General features: G+C 40.1%; 1 protein-coding gene across 2 annotated transcripts in view; it reads left to right on the top strand.

The window, feature by feature from the left end:
• The window catches only part of NKAIN2 (sodium/potassium transporting ATPase interacting 2), a gene marked incomplete at both ends in the record, with an annotated part of 533,835 nt that overhangs the window by 454,714 nt on the left and 57,243 nt on the right, over positions 1-21,878 (top strand). The window contains one exon of one of the 2 annotated variants that reach the window (XM_084262083.1): positions 3,629-3,829. The exons of the other annotated variant lie outside the window; for it this stretch is intronic. Coding sequence (XP_084118209.1) covers positions 3,629-3,829 — 201 coding nt within the window. The remainder of the gene's footprint in view (positions 1-3,628; positions 3,830-21,878) is intronic. 2 annotated transcript variants of the gene reach the window in all.

Below are 21,878 nucleotides of genomic sequence, written 5' to 3'. Positions count from 1 at the left end.
TCAATAAAGCGCATACAGATGTATTTCTGTGTCCATGAAGGAAGCAGCTGTTTGTTGAATTTAGGATAATGAAATCTTCCTTGACATACAGCCTGTGAAAAACACCGTATCGACATGCCCAGTGTGTATCTACAGTTCTTGTTAGGTTTCATAGCTTCAAGGCTTATCAGACCATTTCTCTGCATTTCCCTGAACAATGTTTGAGCCCCAGATGTTGGAAAGAAAACAGACGGCAAATACACTGGAGAGTACAACAAATCCCCAGCTTCCAGTATAGACTTTGTCTATGTCCACTAAAACTGTATTCAAACACTGAATAAAGTAAATAGCAAGTGGAGTTTGTCCAAAAATAGTTCTAAACATTTTCGCTATGAGAGACATTAATGATAGATACATCATCCCTTCCTTGGCTTCAAAGCTCTACAAGGAGATTCAAGTCCTTATCAGTTTTCTCTCTAAGAAGTGAAACTTTTTCATAAGCTGGGTGACCTTCACTACTAAACTACTAACAGGAGCTGCTGTCCTTGCACGGTTGCATACAGGGGGACATGGTTTGAAGGTTGTAGGCAAATTCAAAGCCCATAATTTTTACCTGAGAGTATCTAACTGTGCAGCAGCTGACTTTGTAGGTAATAGGCTCCTTCAGCCTTTATTCTTATCCCACACATTTCAGCCACAGGAATTTACAGGGTTTATCCTAGGCAGAAATCTGGTTTCATTATAATTCTTAGTCCAGCCAAGGCTGACCTGAGCCATGGATGTTGTCTAATGTTACCAGAAGCATGATTTCACCCCCACTTACTGTTCCACTTTCTGAAGTTGCCCTTGTTTGCTAACTGATTGAGTACATAACAGCCACACTCCTTGAAAGCCTTCTCCAACACATTATTCAAAGTTATTTAAGATCTGAAGTCCGGGCTTTCAGTAGGATTTATTTGGTTATGCTGATACCAAGAATTAAGGAATATAGCCCTTCTGTGACAGGTATCGGGTCTATTGTATGAGGAGAGGAAACACAACAGCATTCTACTGATTACACAGAGATAGGAATAGAATATAAATCTGATAAAGTCCTGCAGGTTTTTTTTCTGGTATGCACTGACTATTCTTGGAAAAAAACAAGATTATTTAGTCCTAGCAGCAGCATTCAATTTAGCTGCCAAACGATGATTTGAGGTCAGAGGAAATTTTTTAATATAATACATTATTTCAGAAAATCATCTGGGGATAAATTCAGGGATCGACTTTGTTAAGTTTTATTTATATATGTAATTATAAATATTTTAATGTGTGATTATATATCCTGTGTAACTTGGCAACTTAATTGTGCTTTTAACCTATAAAGTTCTGGATAACTTCACCCTTTATAAGCAAACACAACCATCTTCAGAGCAATGACGTTCTAATGAGACTAACCCAGTTTTGATCCTTATGTTTAGCTCCTCCTGATCCATTTTAACTTCATCTGGCGGATGCGTAACAAATAGTCACTTCGTGCAAGCCAGTTTATCCCTTTCTTTTTCAAGGAATACATTTTTTATCCCTTGTCTGCACTTTGAAAAATATCTTTAGTCGGTCACGATTCTTCTGAAGGTATTGCACATGATAAAATAGAGCCAGACAATGAGCCCTATTCATTCACGCTGCGTCTCTGATAAGAGACTAGAGGTTAAGAATTTTCCATGGTAACTAGAATTGCTTAAAGGTCTTCTGACAATAACATGATGGATTCCAATTTTAGTCATTCAGGGATAAGTCTATTACTTTAAGCAAAGTAGCTCCAAAGATACCCATTCTTCAACTTCTTACGCCAGGTGAGGAGGCCAGTGTACCACTGAGGGGCTGTAACAGCCCCAGCTCCAGAAAATAAAATAGCCTTCTGGCTTGGATGTAGGGTGAAAATGCCCATTTCCAACAAAAATCTGGCAGACACTAAAGTAGCAGCTTTGTTAGTGAGGGTTCCAGAGGAAGGTGGGGTTTGTTTGGGGTGAAGATTTATACCTGTAGGCAAACGTACCTCTTTTTTGTACTGTTTATGCAAATATTCTCTGTTGATTTGATCACCTTTAAATGCTTGACATTAGTTGCATGACTAAATTCATGTGAGGCATCATACAATTACTCAGAGAGCTTATTATTTGCCGGATTGGCCTGTTGTGAGAATGCAGAATATTTATTCATTCTAAAAATATTTATGGTCTTTGTGCCATCTGATAGCTGGGTGTGCTTATGCAGGGTAATCATTGGGGGGTTCTTAAAAGTACATTCCTGCACTTTTAGCTAAGAACTGCAACTTAAAGAAGAAAAAACATTCAGCTACACTACAATGTTAGGTGTAACCATGGATCAATTTTCATGTCAGTCATGACATTATCCAAAATCTCTCTGGATGGAGTGCGCGAAGGAAAATATGTGGGACCAGAAAAATTACTGGGTTTGAAGGAGGGAAATGTGGACTTAACATGTCAGCTGCAGTGTGGCATTCTATTTATTCCTCTTGGCAGAGTAAACCTAATTAAATAGTTACATTTTAAAATCTTTATGAGAAATTTAATTATTAATGTAATCAGCAGGCTGAAAAAAAATGTAGGTTAGGTGTGTGGAGAGCTTGGCTCTACAAAGACATTACTTAAAAGCAATTCTTTTTGCATGACTGAGCACATGTGCACACAGACTAGATAGTCACACTTTACAATGAGGTTACACATAAATTATTTGTAAAGAGCTGGTAAATACTGTAGGCTATTACAGAACCCACAAAGTCCATAGTTTTGTTATAACTATGTGTAACACCCTCAAGTAATGTGCAACCAAGTATAATTTATGAAAGTCATATCTGTAGTATTGTTTATGATGTATATTAATCATTTATTAATCCTTTATGAACTATTTATGAACACAGTCTTAATGGAAAACATGGCTGACTGGTTACTCCATTGAACTAGCTGTATAGGACTTAAAAGTTGCCTCTTTGCCCCTCCTTTTTAGGAAGCTAAGCCTAGCTTGCCAAGTCCTAAGTCTTCAGACAAAGCAACACTCACTAGCTATTTCCTCACAGACTCCAAGGAAGTTAGAAATCTGAGAGAAGCATTACAAAGAGATTTTGTTTGTAAGCAGTTCTACAGAATCCTTGTTTTTCTTCTCTTCAGTTGAGCTACCACAGGTCTGCTCGACAGGGTCCATGAGACAAAACTCCTTGCAGATGACCCACACATATTAAAGTCTGTGCAGTCTTGGTTCCTGAGGACTCTAATATAACTTGGTACATCAGACCACCAAAATATGGGCTGTATTTCTAGGAGCTGAGCAGAGGAGGGTTGCTGAGTAAATGTGCACATCCATCAATACTCACAGTTTCCACAGGAAAATGGGCAATGTAACAGAAATGACTGCTATATTCTAGGAAAAGATCCTGTCTTGCAGGATCATTCTTCTGCTCCAAAGCAATTCTGTCTGCCAAGGTACAGCTACTTGTGCTTGCTGCTGGCAAGCTCCACTAACTTTCATGTGACAGTGCAGTTTTATCGCTGCTCTTTGCTTCTTTACGCATCCTGTGAAATCTCTTGCTGAGGCATTTGATAGCAGGGTACCAGCCCAGCACATTAATTCTTCACTTGTTCTTTTGCAGGAAACAGATCTCATTCTGACCTTTAATATCTCAATGCATCGTTCTTGGTGGATGGAGAATGGGCCGGGCTGCACGGTGACCTCAGTAACCCCAGCCCCAGACTGGGCACCAGAAGATCATCGTTACATCACTGTCTCGGGGTGTTTTCTTGAGTATCAGTACATAGAAGTGGCTCACAGTTCTCTTCAGATCATCCTTGCAGTAAGTGTTTACAGACAGCTTTACTTCCACCACCTTTTCTAGATTTCTTCTTCCAGAACATCATAACCAGAATGGCAGAGGATGGCAGCATTCATTCACAAGCCCTGGCTCCAGGTGTTAGCTTTGTTCTGAAATTCTGTTGTCCCTTGCAGCTAGTTCAAGCCACCCGTGCACAAACAGCTCCAACATGCTTATTGCTGTGAGAACTGATGACATGACACACGGTTTTCCTAACCTCTAGTTCGACCATTAACCATGCCACAAATCATTTATAGCAGTTTATATTCGTATTGTACTATAGGTTCTAAGTTGTGACACAGTAAGAAGTTGCAGCTATCACTGTGAAAAACAGACTGAATGTAAAAGCCAAAATTATGAAGGAGACATTTTCAACTGAAAGAGTGGATTCACCGATCAGTTCACAGTGCTTCTGGTGTGAAAATCAAAAGCAGAAATCTGAAATCTCTTTAGGATAAGAATCCACTGCTAATCTGCAGAAAATTTATAACAAATGAAAACAGCTTGTGTTGGGGGAATGGATAGGATTTCCAAATGTATTTACCTGTACTAATCGTTTTGCCTTCTGTTGCCTCTGACAGAGGTGAAGAGAGTGACATAAACACTGAATTAATTGCATTCAATGACAAGCTGCATTTTTACGTTTGCTTTAGAGATACAAAGACATTTTTGGCCAGGTGGAGATATATATGACTGAAATAAAACCAGTATTATACTTACAAATTTGGACCAGTGCCTGCATTCCCATGTTTTTATCCAAAGGGACAATACTGGCAAAAGGCAGAGGAAATTTTTCTAGCCAGATCCAGAAGTTAATGTAAAGCAGTTGGACAGTCCATAATATACAATGTGTTACTTAGCTATCCAAAAAAAAGAGCAGCTTTTCTCTCTGTCTACCCATCTATGTATGCACCTAGCTGTAACTGGCCAAGTACCAGGTGAGATCATGACAATATATGGAGAATTGGAAGGTTAAAAGTGAGAAGACTCATGCAGAACCCAGGCTGAGCCTTGTTGAGCCTCACACAATTGCCCTCAGCCCATCCAGCCAGCTTGTCTGGATGCTGCTTTAGAGCTTTTCTACTCTCAAACCCCCCAAAGGAGATATCCATAAGTGTTTTTCTGCCTTTTTCTTTTTTCTTTTTTCCTTTTTTCCTTTTTTTTTTAATTTAATGAATGGTGAACCAGAAACTCAAAGAATATATAGTTGAAGCTTTACTCTGTTCCTGACGCAACAGCTTTTTCTGTGTCTCTGCCTAAATAGAGCTGTGTTTCTAGACAAGGTCATTCTTTGTAAGCCAAGGGAATGGTTCAGAATAGCAAACCATTGGTAATCCACTAGCTATAGCCAAGTACAGAGCTTTTATATTTCCATCCCTATTGTTGTAAATGTAATTATCACAGGTAAAGAGCGACCCAGTATAAATATGGGTCATTTTTCCAAACCTGGTGCTTGTAATCACTGTTTACATAATTTTCACAATTCCAGTAGTGGTCATGGGGTTCCTTTCTAATAGAAATGCTAGCATAACTTCATTATCATACTAAATGCAGTGAGAAACAGAGGAATTAACCTGGTACTGCTCAGCGACATACAGCACGCAGTTAGAATAGCAGATATAGCATGGTTTTCACAAACTAGCTTTCAACAAGCCCAAGCTTCAGATCAGATTTATCTCCAGTTAGTAGAAAGAAATTGATCTTTCCTTCCAATTTTCTTTTATGGGTACTTAAGTGAATCTTGAGCTTTAACTGTAAAACTATAAATTTCAACCTACAAATTGTTTACTTGCTTTCTACTTTTATTTCTGTATGCTTGCAACAATGATCAAGCTAATGTTGATCTTGGGTTCTTCACAGACTGGTGGTACTGCAGGATGTTTTTAAGGATGTTTTCTACTGCCAGCAGATAAAAAGTTACAAAGACATCAACTTCACTGAGGACCACTTATGTCAGTCTTTGAAAACATTATACCGAGTGTATTTTGTACATCTTGCCAGTAAGCTCACAAGGAATCCAGCTACAGAAGGTTAGGCTTCACATAGATGTGATATTTGCTGAGGATTACTTAGTGGAAAGAATATGACAGTTAAGATAAAAGCTATAAAACCCCTGTGGTTTATACTGTCTAGAAAGCAAGTCTCAAGGTGCATTGTGGAATATTACAAGGATTGCAGGCAGATACTCTGCTGAGGAGGTGCAGAATACTCACAGTCTCCAAGAGACCTTCTTTCCCCAGAGGAACGCCTTCTAAAATCAAACAGCTCCACATTATGAACCATACAAAAGTCGCTTCTAATTTTGTGTGAGTTAACACAGATTTTAGGTTTTTAACAGTGAAATTTTGGAGAATTTTAACTTATCCTCCTGCTTAAGCAAAGTGGTAATTAAAACAACTGGAAGATTAAATGATCCCAAAGGTTAGGAGAGTCCCAGCAGGCACAGTGATGGTGTTCATTGTGTAATACTGGCCTTAGAGACTAGGGAGACTCTGATGTGATGATGCCAGCTTCTCCTGAGGAGTGGATTTTGCTCTGGATGAACAAACAATGGGACAAAAAAGCTAGTTTAGCTCACACTGAGGATGTAACAGAAAACTCAGTTTGGTGTTTTGTATACTTTGACCAGCTGAATGTTTGTGGTTTAGAAAATCCTCAGAATCTTTTGAGAATTAATGTGTGCAAGAAAATGTGGAAAGCAGGGCTGAAATAACCCACAATGACAATAGGGGCTGCAGAGTAACCACAACTCCTCTTTTGCCCCATGAGACAGAGGACTTAGTGCATTGAGTCATGCTTGTGGAAGACTACAGCCTCTGTTGAGCCTATCAGTAAACCAATCCTGGTATCACAGATATAAAAAATGGCCATATAATGCCCAATTTTGTCTCTGTTGTAGCCATTCCCATGGCAGCACATTCCTTCTTGCTCAACTGCTGTCTGATTGTTCTTTTTTCGTGTTTTATGGAAATCTACTTGAAAAAACATCCACTGATTTGTCACTCAATCATTGTGGCAGTTGCATCTTTGAAGTGGTAGCACCACCACCATCTCAGTGCCGCACAGCATACTTCTCAGTTTTACCTCTGTGCTCCATGCTGACACCTCTGTGCTTCTATTGAGACACAGCCACGTTGCTATCACTTTATCTCTATGCTTTACCCTCTTTTTCCAGCGTGTTAAAAAGAGAGAGGGGTTCAGAGTGAAGAAGGGATAATGCGAGGGAGGGGAATCTGTTTCCTTCTTAAGTGCAGCTCTGCAGCCTGCAGTGCTGCAAAATAAACAAACATATTTTTAGGGCACCACCTGCAGCACACAGCTGTATGGGACTGAACAGAACTGCTAAGGGTGTGATTTGTTCTGCTTTGTGTGAAGCCCTGGGGTCTGAGAAAACATGTGGGGAAGGTATTTCTATGGAAAAACTCACCACCTTTCCTGCCCTTCCCAGTTCTTGGTGAATATCATAGCTGAATCTGTAAAGGTGAGATCTTTGCTTCATTGCACTTTGACAGCAACAGTAATTCATCTGATGTTTGGCTGATACATGGTGAAAAATGCATAGTTTCAGCCACAAATTCATTTGTTTTGGTGCACAAAGCTAACCCCCAGTGCAGGCTGGGCCCACATACTGAATGAAATTCTCACTCAACTCTCTGCTCCCAGGTAAGTCCTACTTACAGAGCTATGACATCCTGAGCACCTGGCCCATCCAATGTGCTCTGCAAGGGCAGCTCTGTCTCTCCTTGCTGCCTCTATATTACCAAAGTGAACTGGTCTGGTGATGGCATGACTTGGATACCCATATGCTTCATACGTTGAAGTGTCCTTATGTGCTTAATGGCTATTGATTCTTGCTCCTTACATCAGAGAAGCTATTTCATTTCCAAGACTACTGGGTTATCAAGGATAGATATACTTAAATTACTGATCTCTGGAGAGAATTGTTTCAGGTAAAGAATGAGGTCAGCAGTACTAATGGAGGTTTGATTTGCTACTGGTTCATAAAATTTGATTTGCATTGTGTATAATATTTACAGTGTGGAGGCTGAATGAAAGTTCCCACACACCCCTAAATGATAGGAGGTATAGCTGCCACTTCGCCACGGGGACGGCTTACAGGGCAGGGTATACACCCCTGCTAACCCTGGCATGTAATGTCAGTGCTTAAAGTGGTCAGGTGGTCGTTGGCTCTGTGTATAGATAGTATTTGCATCCCAGTTTTGTGGTCACACAGCTAAAGAGCAGCACACTCCCATTCCCACAGGCACCCACACCCATCAATGTCTAATTCTGTATATGGCTCCAGCGTACAATTTTTTTTCATTATCACTTTTTATTGAACTCTTGCCTTATAAAAGAAGGTGGAAATCTTCTCAGTTCAGGCCCTGAGCTGTAGTTCAGGTCAGTGGGTTCTCCTTCCAGTTCTACCACAATGTCCTTAGGAAAGTCGTTTCATCTGTCTTTGTCTCTTCCTAAGTGCTGCAGAGAGGAAAGCGTGCCGAAGTTTTTCATGTTCAGTTTGTAAGACACTGTTCCATTTGCATAGATAGGGATCTCTTGGATCTCTCAAAAAGCCTCTAAATGTGGATGGCACCCAGTACAGTGAGGCCTTTGTGTGGTACAAGGAAATGATAATAACGGTAATTGCATTTCACACAGAAATGGAGCTCAGATCCTCTGCATCTTGCTTCTGCCTGTGTTCTACTCTTTGATTATGCATGACCTGCCCCCACTCCCACAAGACTGTTCTTGCAAAAGTCGACAAATTGAAACCCATTTGTAGATCAAACCTCTGAAAATATGCAAATATAAGATCAGCCTTGGAGATAAGTGTGACAGAATTACATATCTATTTGCCAACAGAGGATTAAAAGTATTTATTATGCTTGTCTTTTACTCCTCACTTACACACTCACAAGTCTATTGATTTTAGTGGAACTAAGTGCCCGAGTTATGGGAATAAGACTAATGTGAAGACATCACCTTAGCCAATTTGGGTTTTAGTTATATAGCCCTCGAAAAGATGAACTGTGTAATATTATTCCAGTAAAACGAGTGTGGGGGGGAAGCATTTCTTATGTACTGTATCTACATTATTGATGGCAACTTACATACCAAATAAATAAAACTGTAAGTAAACTGTTACATAAAAGTATTGACCATTTTCATAGTGATCCTGTCCACTGATTTTTATGTGCTGTATATTAGTCTTAATTCCTTTTTGTTCCTTCCTGTATTTATACTTGAGGATATGCTTCATGCAATCATTAAAATTATTATTTAATGCTTTAAAAGTTGTAATATGTAATTATCCATCCATGCTAGTTACAGTAAATGTATACTGTTTGGGATTCTGCAAAGTCTGCGTCATGCATAATACCTTTCAAGCTCTGATGCTGTCAGATTGATTTAAAACATCATGAAGCATAACTGTATTATTAAGATGCAATAATACAGCCATTCAGTTAGGATGCCAGCTTCAAAAATCTCTGTTCTGTTGCAGACTTACAGTATGACCTTTGGCAGGGTGCTTAATTCATGCCAATTATTGTCTGTACTATGCAAACAGTGATTGTTAAATATTTCAGAAAGATGTTGCTGGGATAATTCCATTAAACATTGCAAGGTAATCAAATATTACAGAAGGGTGGTCTGTGTGTGTATTTAAGCTCTTAAAACAGTAGAATAGCAATAAAGTTCCCTGCTTCTCTCAAGGATTAATAATAATTAGAAGAGGGTACTCTTAAAATCCTTAATGTTAGCATAACACAAGTGACATTAAACAGTCTCGTGCCCTTGTGGAAGGATGGGAGCAGTGAGTAAGAGTGTACTCTCATAGGAGTTTCTTTACTGGACTGTCTATTTCTACTTTATACTCACATGCTCAAATATGTTTCTAAGAGTATATCACTTAAAGGTCCCCAGCGGTGCTGAGGATAGTGTGATTGCAAAGCAGAGCAGCAGTTCCTGTCCAAAAGAACTAACCTTCAAAGTGCAAAACAAGCCAGCCAACCCATATGGACAGAGAAAAAGGAGAAAGACAGGGAAACAGAGAGGGAATACTAATTTGCAGTTTCAGTGCATCTCCTGTTTGGCCACTGTCAGCATTTTTGTAGGCAATATAAAAAAAGCCCTAAAAAGGGCTGTGAAGAAGAATAAATGAGTAAACTTTGCATTATCTGGTGGAAGATTCTCCTAAAATGCAGCAAAAGAGGAAAGTGTGCAAAAGATTGAAATTCATTCAGGGGTTGACAACAAGGTGGTGGCTCATCAGCAGAGCACTTTAATGCTGACAGAAGGGAAACAAGCCAGGTGGAACAAGCCACAGAGAGCCTTGCAGATGAATGCAGTAGTTGAATTTCACTGGAAGAAACTAAGGAGAAGAGTGGAGGGGTAAAGGAGGTTGTGGAAAATCATCCCTACAGGTAGCCTTACAGATGGGCTCACTCTAGGACAAGGCGTTTGTGAGGAGCAAAGAGGCAGAATGTGTAGAGGCAGAATGCTTCTCTGAACCAGTGAGAGATCAGGAGGTCACCATCAGGACAGGAGAGGTTAAGGGAACAGAGAGCTTGTAAGACATCTGCATTTAGAGTAGGAAAAGGAAATCTGCCTTCTGAAAGGGGAAAATCTATTCTCTCTCATTTTTATTTTTCCTTCTATTTTGTAATTATTATTTATGAAGATATTGATAAGACTGAGTAGAAAAAAAGGCTAGCAGTTCCTCCAGAGACACCAGCAAATGACTAAAAGAAGCAAGCAGTGGGTGTAAAGCATGTGGATGGGTGCATCAGCAGGACAGACTGCATCATAGGAGGAGGGACAAAAGAGGAAAGCCAGGGGGAATCATGGGAATGTAGGAAAAATAAAAGGTTCCTAACTAATGATGTTGTTAGGAATCAGGTGAACAGCAAACAGATGTTTCTGTGGGTCACAAAACGTGCATGAGTGGAATCTAAAAAACCATAAGTTGTCTCTGGCTTGTCCAGGTAGAAATGCTAGAAGTAAGCAGGTATGTCCTTTTATTGGAGCTACTGCAACTTAGGGCTAGGAACAATCTTAGAGCTTGTATTAAAGGTCTTTGCTGACTTCAGATGGTTCATACTCATCCCTTAGGAAATGTCACCAGTTGGTGTAGGCTTTGGGTTCTGCTAATAAACCCATCCCTGTGCTCAAAATACATTCAATGTGATATGCTGGGGAAAGATAAAAGAAGGTAAAGATTAGCAGATCTACTTGCTGCTAATACAAATAGCCAAAGCTCTTGCAAAATACCTGACCCTCAAATGTAGCAGTAAAATAATATTGGATTCTTAATTTTCTAGTCCTCAGTTCCTTTGTGCTGACCACAAGTGGCGTATCCTACATCTATTTGCAGTAATAAGCCTGATGCTGTTTTCTTTTCTAACCAACACAAAGGTCTTCAGTTGTGGAGGAAGCACATCTTGCACATAAAAGCCCTTGCTCAGATTTACCCTTGCTAATTTTGTTTCCCCACCTCCCTTTTGACAGCAGCCTCCACTTCTTCCACACACATGAACTCGTGCACATGCCTTGCACATCGACTGCCTCCTCCTGTGCTTATAGAGTGGTGAGAATATTTATATGTGAGAAAGGAGACAAGAGCTTGTGTAATCAAGTTTTAACTCTTTGAACCTAATGGGGAAAAATAACATTATTTAATTACAGTGGAGTTCCTTTCTAGGGCAACACAATGATTGAAAGAAAATTGATTCTTAATGATATAGATTGGTACTTCAGAAACACTGTTTTTTCACTGCAGGACTGGGCAAAATCAGCACAATGGGAAGAGGGTATGAATCATTGTAAAGTGCTAATTTAATAACACTGTCGTGCCATGTTAGCAGAGGAGCAACGTCAGGTTCAGGCATCTTTGACATTGCCTCAGAGCACAGTGTGTTGCTGCTTCACTGTCTGACAATAATGTTAGAGCATATGTCATTAGTGCTTTGAAGGATTACTGTAAGAAGAGGTCTGTTTATGCCTACACGTGTTAGCTTTTGTTGCCTCTATCAAATTTTACCTGCATTTCTTCACTACTCCTTGCAGAAAACTCAATTGCACACATCAAAACATAAACGCTTTTTTAATGAGCAGGGAGCTTTGTCAGTAGAATTGTACTCATTCATTTCCCTAAAAGCTTCCCTTCTTAATGAACTGGGCTCATATAAAGCTAAGTTATAAGATAATTGTCTGAAAACAAGTTTGCTCCGACTCAGTGGAGAGAAGACGGCTTTAAATAGAGTTACCTGACCAATGCACATGATGAGAGACAATGACTCTGGGGTTTATTTCCCTGATGGAATGAGAGGCAACAGCACCAGCCTGAGCTGAGACTGGAAGAAGCAGCTCTGCCTCCCAGATCCTCTTGAACAAGCAAAGGCAGATAGTGAATGTGATTGCAAGGGTTTTGGAGGGATCAGAATTGTGATAACCAAGAGTTGAACATTAGACTCATTACTCTGAGGCCTGAGGGAAGTTTCCTGAGAATTTGTTTTGACCATCTCATATGTATTCCTTCACACAGGGGACTCTGATTCTGGCTGACCCTTTAGGGTAGATAGTTATACGATCCAGCAATGAGATTATGGTTCCCCAGGTTCGGGGCCTCATGACTGTCCTGGGGCTATGTGATGCTGGTGGTGCAGTGCTGACTGGTGATGCTGGCTTGCTGACTTGCTTCCTTCCACAGCTGAGATTTAAATTATTCCTCCGTTCTGGTAGTAGCACAGCCCTGGTACCATTTTTATGATGCTGTCATAGCAGAAGAGCTGCATGAGAACACTTTCCATGCAGATGCCTTGGTTTGGGATCTTTTTACTTCCTTTTGGTGAGCCTCTACAGGGTTTTTGTGTATTGAAGGGATTCTCAACAAAGTGCCTTGTTATTTTGGTTTTCTTTCTCTACAAGTAAATTTGCATGGTAGAGAAACAAAATTACCTGTGCTTTAGATGTAGGAATAATGTTAAGAAGGAGAGTGATAACAATAAATAGCACAAGCCTCTGTAATCATAAGTATTCCATTACAACATGTAATTAAACAAAAAGGAATCTCTTGCTATACTGAAAACTCACAGTCAAGTGCCAGGCTCACCAACCCCATTCCTAAGCTGATTCTGAAGGCACAGTAAAGACATGAATGCTGCACCTTGCATATGGAAAAAGCATCCATGGTACAGGTATATGTCGGTATCACCACCACAGTATTCTTGCTGATATTACAGTAATACCTCGTTCTGCTGTATACAAATGTGACAGCTATTTTTTTTGCCATTTTGCTCCACCCCATAAAGAACCTCCAGTTCTGGAAGCAAGAGGCCTCACTTCCTGAGGTAAGGTAATTTCTTCCTGAGTGTAAGAGAGAGAGAGTGATAAAACACAGACCCAACTTCCTCACTTGGTTATGGAGAATAACACCTTTTCTCAAAGATAAACCAGAAAAAGCTAGTGCTGTGGCTGGTTTTCAGATAAGGCTTTCCAATTTGTGTCTAAACCGGTATAGTATACTTTCTGTAGTATACTTCATGATTCTTTTTTGTGTGCTGTCGGCGCAGCTTCCTGTGCAAAAGATGAACTGAGCCCATAAAAGCCTAACGTTACCTATGGAAAAGCAGAATTACCCATTTCGCAGCTTTAGTCATGACAATTCTGGTCAATGATAGATTCCTAAATTTCTGTAAGGCAAGTCATGTGCTTTTGGTAGCACTAACTGCCCCACTGAAAACACTAACTACACCTAGGGGAAATGGAAATCCAAGGAGCATTTATCTTTAGAGTCTGTAAAAGACAAATTATAATAATACATTATGAATTCTGTAAATTTTTCCCCAGTTTCTAGCTTTCTGTGGCAACTGTGTACCCAAGAACCCTTGAAATAAGAGTCCAAGGCAGGCTGAGAAAACGGGGCCAGAAAACCGCTCGCATTAGTTTTGATGACTGAAGTTTCTCATGCAATCTCAGGAGCTGAACTGACTGGGAATTTTCTGAAGAAACATGCTTCTTTTGGACAATGCATCAGCCCTGAAATGTTTAGTCTTAACCTAACAGTGCCAATGAACTTCATTTGAAGGGTAGGCACCTGACAATTAACATAGCACCCGGTTTCTTGCTAGATTTCTCAGCTGACTGCTTGGGGTCTGGACTTTCTTGGTACATTTATACTTGGACAGAACACATCCTAAAACTGCCATAATGTTTAACTTTTGCTACAGTACCTGCCATGCCTTTGTTTCAGACCAGCTGTCTCTGTTCCAGACATTGTCAGGGCATGGGTGCAGGGGTAGCGCAAAGCAGGGAGCATCTGTGATAGCCAGTTTGGATCTGCTCATCTTGTTCTGGGGGATAAAAAGAGCTTATTTGTGTGAACACAAGCTGTGAATACCATTTGGCCTCTAGGCCAGAAGACTGTCTCTGGATTATTTCAGTTGCTACTGTGTCTATGTACACTTCTGTATATCCACAATGCCACGGCAGCTACACACGGAGTCTCTGTGCCTTGGAGATACAGTAACACCAACACTAACCAGATCTCCAGCTAGCATTTGATTCGTGCTGTGACCCCACAGCTTGGAGTCCAGGAAAAGAACATGAACTGTAACCTAGTAATGCAGGAGGAAAATTCAATATCTGTAGGAAAAATCCCTTTTCTTTTTTGTTCTTATTTAGCACACAAAACAATGTGTGCAATAGACAAAGGTCCTCTGTGGACATATCCTAAGGATTCTTAGGAGCTCTCTAACTTCTGCAGTCCTGCAATGCTAAGTAGAGTGGGTCTGAGATAACTTTTTGTCATAAATTTGCTGACATTTCCACCTGAAGCCCATACTTTAAATGAAAGCTAATTTTCATTAGTGAAAAACATCATTGTTCCACTGAAGAAAATTACTGTCCCTTGAAATCAGAGGTAATCTGTTCTTTGCATATAATCACAGTAGACATCAGCCAATTCTCACCACTTGTCTAATAGATGTTATCTTCAGCACTGGTTGGACTGGTAGAGAGCACATTTGTGCACCACTGATGTGTTTGAGGGGGTTTCTAGGTGTGCTCCTTAGCAGCACCATTCATCTAAACTGCAGCACTATTGAGATATCAGTTTTTCAGTACCCAACTGCTTGAAACTGATTGGCATAAAGTGATTCATGTTTTCAAAAGTGACAGAGTAGATTTTTTTTCCCAGCAGGCAGCATTCTTTTCCTTTACTCCTGAGCTCTTCCAACTTCACCTCCATTCTTTTTTGAACACAGCAAAGGAAATAGCTGTTTCTTCAAGTACCCGAATTAATAATGAAACATTAATATTTTTCCTACGCTTTGTTTTATTTTTTTGATGCCCAGGGTCTCTGCAAACAGATCAGTCATGTGTGCATAGTCACAACCTGAGGAAAAAAAAAACACAGGATCACTTGTGGACTGATAATGGTTGTTGCCATAGATGGGAATTCAACATTGACACGGCAGCATTTATTTTTCCATGCATGTAGACAATGATCAAGTAGTGACATCTGGAATCTACCCCAGAGGTTCAAGTTAATAAAATATTAATAGCTGCCATTTCCAGTGAGGAGGGTGTAACAAGACCACACCACAGGAATCTCCAACATTTTTGTACCTATTGTTCTTAAAACCTTAACCTTTTCCCCTTCAACATATTCTTCTCCTAAACACCAGGGGAAATAAATTTGGGACCAAAATACAATTCCCTGTCTTTGATTTAGGTAAACTGTGGTTCAAATAGGCTTTTTTTCCATGGCTGCTCTGTTGGGAAGGGGCTGGATCCTTTGGTCTTCCATGCAGGAAGCTCCCACAGAAGCTGGAAGGAGTGTGGGCTGGCCACATGCTGCTGATTTACAGTGACAACCAGGCACAGAAATCAAAGCCATGTCAGGCAGGCTCATCTGACGCCCTCACCATTCTACCAAGAGATTGCTGAGGCTTTCCTTAGTAATTGAGTCCAGGGTATTCAGTTACAACGAGAAGGGAGAACAGGTAGAAGAGGACTTGTCCAGCCTTGCTCCAGCCACTCCCATTCTTCTCATTCTGCTCATTCAGTAAGTACTGAGAGTCATTTACGCATAAGAAGAAATAATGAGGTTTAATGAATCTCCAAAGATCAACTGTTTCATAAAAGCAAATGCCCCACTTTTATCAGCTAAAGGCCTCCAAGTCCAACATCAGCAGCAGAGGGAATTTTTATTTTAAAGAAAATTGCACCCAGTTTCGGTAAATTATCATAGAATGATTACTCGACTTTTATCCAGTCAATGTTATGCCTCCCTAGTGAATCGGTTTATTGTCAGTGTGTCTGCTTCAAAACATGTCTTCCCTAGAAAGCAGTCCATTCAGCTTCTGCCTCTGGAAACAGGCAACAGCTTGAAGCTAGCAGCTGCTCTTGAACAAAGCAGGTAGAGATGCAGAAAGGCTGCCGAATCCATAACAATAAGCACATCATGACATAATTACAGTAAATCTCCAGAGTGGTCTGTACATACAAAATGCCATATGTTTTGGATAGAGGAAGTGTGCATTAGTAAAACTATAGTATAACATAAGCGTTTTCCATAGTAGTCCTGTTAGCATGAAATTGATTTTTTTATCTCGTAAATTAGCATTGACAGGAGAGAGGATGGCGTTTGAATGGTCAGCTAGTTAGGCCGGGGGATATAATGAATATCCTGGAGGGCAACAGCAGGTGATAAGAGAATTTGGGGGTGGGGGGGGATGTTCCAGTTGTAAGTGTGCATAATCGACTAGCTGGTGCATCCATTTAACCTTTCTTTGATATGGTCTTCTTTCACCACAGCATGTAATAGCTGTTCTGTTTTCTAAATGTCTTCATTTGACTTTGAACAGGTTAATAGGATTTATTGCTTCTGCAGGCTGCCTATACACAACAGATTGTCAATACAGACAATACTTTGTGGTCTGTCAGGGAATAATAGACTGCTTTCTCCATCCCTGCTTTTAGGAAGTGATTTAGTTTCCTGAAGATTTCGATACAAACGGGAGAAGGGGGAGGGGGGTGTTTTTCTGTGTGAGTCCAGCGTGAGCTGGCACTAAGTAGCCTCTTGGCATTTGCTGCATGGGCTGGAGGGGGCTTTTGGAGGGCAGCCCCCCCACTTCCCCCTCAGAGACAGGCGTCTGCAGGAATTCCACCCTGGCTACGCACCAGCTGTACGGAGCACGTAGCCCCGATACATGTCAAAGATTGCAGTGGACTCTCGCAAGCATCTTCCGTTACAAGCCGTGTGAATTGATCTCGCCTTCCAAAGCATTAATCTCTGAAATCACTGGTTTGTGCTCTGTCTGAACCTGCAGTTTGGGTTTCAGCGGCTTTGTGTTTTCTAAAGATGTTTCTCAAATCACCGTGTGTGGTAAGAAACGGGATTTTTCCCCTGGCTGTTAGCTCTCTTCTTACCATGATCACTGCTTCCTGCTGCAATGATCACAATATAAGGATGTGGCGAATTCTACAGGAGTGTAAACTGCATGAACTAAACAAACTGCCATTTTCCAAAGTGTCGGGGTCTTTTCAAATGCTGCCTGTGCATTTACACCTTTATGAGTTGTGAAGCTCTCACTGACTCAGAGGTTAGTACCATTAAAAATTATGATACTGATTATATGTAAAATGTAAGGAAGGAATATGTGATGCATTTTCAGTCTCGTTTTGATCATGGAAATGGTACTGCTGATGGGACATTCGCTGTGGTAATAAGAATGCAAAAATGACTAGAAGTACTAGTCACTTAATACGATGATTTTTTCAGGGATGAACAAAATCCCACCACGTTAAACTGTGGTCTCTATCCTGAAATTCTCCTTTTGTTTGGCTGTTCGGCTTCCTTAAACTCGCTGATTGATTTTAATTAAAATAATCTAGAAGAACATGAGGAAGAAAAAGGAATGAGGTTTTCATTTCCTTCTTGTGTCACTGTCTGTAAACAAAATGAACAAACCAAACCAAAACAAAAAAAACCAAACCCCAAGAGATTTGTTTACAAAGGAATATGGAAGATATGTATTATCCTTTTGTGTACTTACTGGGAATCACCTCGGATGGTGGGATACATATAACCTCAACGTGGATGCTAACTAGAGTTGATGTACTCCCAGAATAACAAAATCAACCCCAGCTAATCCCAGACAAGGGAGAGCCACGGGTAACAGTTTCCATCAGCAGGCTGAACTAGTGCCCTGCACTTGAGCAATGTTTAATCTGGGGAGTTGGATCTCAGAGCACCGCCAAACTTTGGGCTGAACTTTGCAAAGGTGCCTTCTGCAGCACTAGCACATTTAAGAGCAACAGGGTCTGTCTGATCCACAGCTCCTTGGACAGCTTGACTCAGCACAGGAAGGTTTGAACAAGTCTCAGGGGGAATTTTGAAGAGGGTATGAAAAGTGATTAGATCATTAACTGCCTCATAGAGTGATATAGTGGCATTTTTGAGCTTAATGTTTTGTGTCTTCTAAATAGTGGGTCAAAAGCTAAACTGCTGTAAGATTAGACTGTTAAGTCCTGTTTTTTGCACATGAACACAGAGGTTAACTTATCATCACACCTGAAAAGCCAAGTCTTTTTTTAATTTTATTTTTAATGTCTCAGGAAGGTGTCTAAGAACCTAACTTCGTTTTCCACCATGTACCATTACCTTCAAAATTTTCTTCTTCACATAATTTTCAAAATGGGCTTTTAGACTCTCTGTGATTGCATATGGAGATTATTTTTTTTTAAAATATGAATCCTAAAATCTAGAATGTTTCTGTAGACAGCAGGTAACAAATGAAAGACTCAAATGGTGAAGTTCACATTCAAACTTTTTTCAAAGAATGTCTGAGAGACTTCAGTTTCATATGAAAAAGACCTATCAGCTGGAAATGTAAAGGCCTGAGTTGTTGATACCATTTGGCAGTCTTCTCTATGGCTTGCCAACTTGTAATGCTGGAAAACGTTACCTTAGCTCAGTTAACATTTTCTTGTTGTAAATTAAAAGTTACTACTAGTGTTGCTTGTTGCAGTTATTATTGCTTGATTGTGGATGCCGCTGCTGTTGTAATTTGTCTAATTATTGTCTCCTGATACGATCACTTAGAACATCAAATATCACTCAGGGTGAAATCAGAAACTAGGTATCAGACTGTACTCGTGGAACTGCCTCTGCAGGCTATAAATTTATCTTTGTTTACCGAAGCTGCCTTAGCATTCCAGAGACGTGACGTAGGGTCTGTTGAACATCACTGAGCTTCACACTGGTTGTCAGAATACAGTGCATTTGTTTGATTGGTGGGGTTTTTTTTTACCCTCATTTAACACAAATGGCACTTGTCAAAATTGCAACCTCTTAATATGAAGACGGGCATCATTCAGCCAGCCCCCAACACCGCCAAGGCACTTTGGCTGTACTTCGTGCAATATGGGGCTTTTGTTTGCTCTTCTTCTTGACGAACGACTGCACTGAAGCTAGAGACAGACAGACTGCCGTGCAGGAGCGTTACAGCAATTTGGAACGTGCACGGGGCTGGATGTTTTTCAACACCATCTGCATAATAATACACCTGTGACTAAAGCAGGTGATTGGAAGTGGAGCCGATGCATGCAGACAGATGGATTAAGACAGTAGTAATTGTACTTTCACTTGATTATAATATTAACAGGCTCCAGGTGACTTCTATTTTTTACAGCGTCACTCATCTCGACAAATCCCAGCAGGCTTGGAAGCAGACTAGAGATGCATCCTGCTTTTCACATGAACCTGTTTCCAGCATGAGCACTTAAGAGAGTTCTTCTGTCGAAAAGCAATTAGCTTCTGCAGTCTAGGGTGCCATTTAGAATATCCAGGCTCATGTGTTTCATCATAAAATTGACCTTTTTAATTTTTTATGCCTGAGATTTCCCCACTAAGAGTGTAAGCATTAAAAAAATACAACCCTAGAGAAAATACTGAAGGCACGTGTAGAATTTATTAAAGGATGTCTGGCCCTGAAGTGCTGCAGATAGCAACTCCATCTGAATATAATAAATACGAAGCATGCAGTATTGTGTGCTTAATTTTTAAATAATTGGTGTCATTAGGTAGCATAATGATACTGATTACATAAAAAGCATAGGAAAGCAATATGTGCTACATTTACAGACTCACATTTTTCCTGTAGTAATTACTTTTCCATACAAATGGTGTCTGGTTGTGGATACCTTTGAATAACTGTGTACTAATTATTCTAAGGTTTCAGAGTTTGGTTTGCTCTTTAGTGACATTGCCTATCTTGGGAGTATATTTTTGACAAAATTTTCCATCATTTTGATGTAACGGAGACTTCCAGAGAACATTGACATTCAGGATAGGCAAAGAGAAACCTCTTCAGCCTGGACAACTTGAGTAAAAATATTGCCAGCACCAGTAACATCTTCCCTCCATCTCATGGAACTATCAAGTTTCCATGGAGACGTTAGAGAGTTTCAATAGCGCAAGAGTACTCAAGATTTAAAGTATAAATTGATCTTAAGTATTAGGAGTTTCTGACAGAAGCTGACATAGTTTTAGAACAGTCCTTCAGCACTTTTGCTCTAAAATTCAGTAGCAAGTTTCACTTGCATCTCTGCTTCTTAGGCAGAAAGGGGACTTGACAGCACCTTTAACTCTGCTTGGAAGTGGTGTGAGGTCCGCTAAGCTACTTGATTCTGACACCTATTCCTACTTACAAACGAGTATTCAGTATCCCTACAAACTGATCCTCTGTTGTAGCAGGGTAGAAACAGTGCAGAGAAGAGCAAGTTTTGAAGGAAACAAGAATATACATATAGATAACATACATCCACATATGTATGCAATAATTTCTCAAATTCTAATTCTGCTGACTGTTTGAGAGTCACAGTATTTATTAGAAATGAACGAAACAACCCACTGCAGTTTGGTGTGCTGTAGAACACAAGATGACAAGAAATTGCCAAGGTTGTTGTCATTCATTTGGCTGTATTTGCAGAAATTCAGCAAAGACAATGTTATATATATTTATCAGACAGCAGAATAACTCAGCGGTATGTCAACATCTGAGCCCTATCTCTGACACAGCCAATAAACAACATTTCAGAAGACATAAGATAACTCAGTTCCCATCATGAATTAACTGGGGAATGCTGGTCTGAATGATGACACACAAGAAATAGTTTTTGCTTGAGGATGGGCCGTCCTTTAAGAAAATATCAATCTGCTTAATTGGCTAAAAGAAACAAAACAAAAAGAAAAACAACCAAAATCCAAAAGCAACCCCATCTATCTTGTGCTGTGTAATGTCTAGAAAGTCTCCTCCTTCTCACCTCTGAAACTTTTCCATGCAGCACGTTAGGTCACTTTTTTTCTTCCCCTGCTCACTGTAGATGTTCTAGCTCGTTAAACTGTACAACCTCTTTCTCTTTTTGTCATTTCCCCAGAGCCCAGTTTTGCACTTCTAACACTGGTTGATACATATGACCTTATTTCTGTAGCTTTTTTCTTGTCTTCCTCGCCCTTCCTGTCAAACAGTGCTGTTTTTCTTGCACCCTCCTTTTTGATGTCTGCTGAATCACCCTGAAGCCTTCTGGTTTGCGTTGAAGTGTTTCAAACATTTGCATCTATGTAAATGACTGGCTACAATCGCCTTAAACTTTTACCTAGTCATGCAACTTATACTTTGTTTTCTAACTTTTCCCTGTTCCAAAATCCTCTTTGAAATCTTCTGTTGCCTTGTTCTCATGGCAAATCCTCCTTCTTCTAATATTTTGCTGTGTGCTGTCTTCACTGAGTATTTTTGTCTTGCCTTATTTAGACCCTAAGTCCTTTGGGACACAGGGTGTCACTTTATCCATGCTTATAATACACAGTGTAAAATTATTGCCCTCCGTGAAGCGATAGTGAGGGCACGATTATTTGACTGATAAATCAGTTTGAAGGAATGTTTCCAATGATTAATGAATCTGTCATATCAACTAGGGCACCTGATAATTGTTTTCGAGGTACTGACAAATGTAACAGTTGTTA

The sequence above is a fragment of the Gallinula chloropus genome (genome assembly GCF_964237585.1).
Source record: "Gallinula chloropus genome assembly, chromosome: 3".
Lineage (NCBI taxonomy): Eukaryota > Metazoa > Chordata > Aves > Gruiformes > Rallidae > Gallinula > Gallinula chloropus.
The sequence above is the reverse complement of the archived record's forward strand: the minus strand, read 5'-3'. Positions and strand labels throughout refer to the sequence as shown.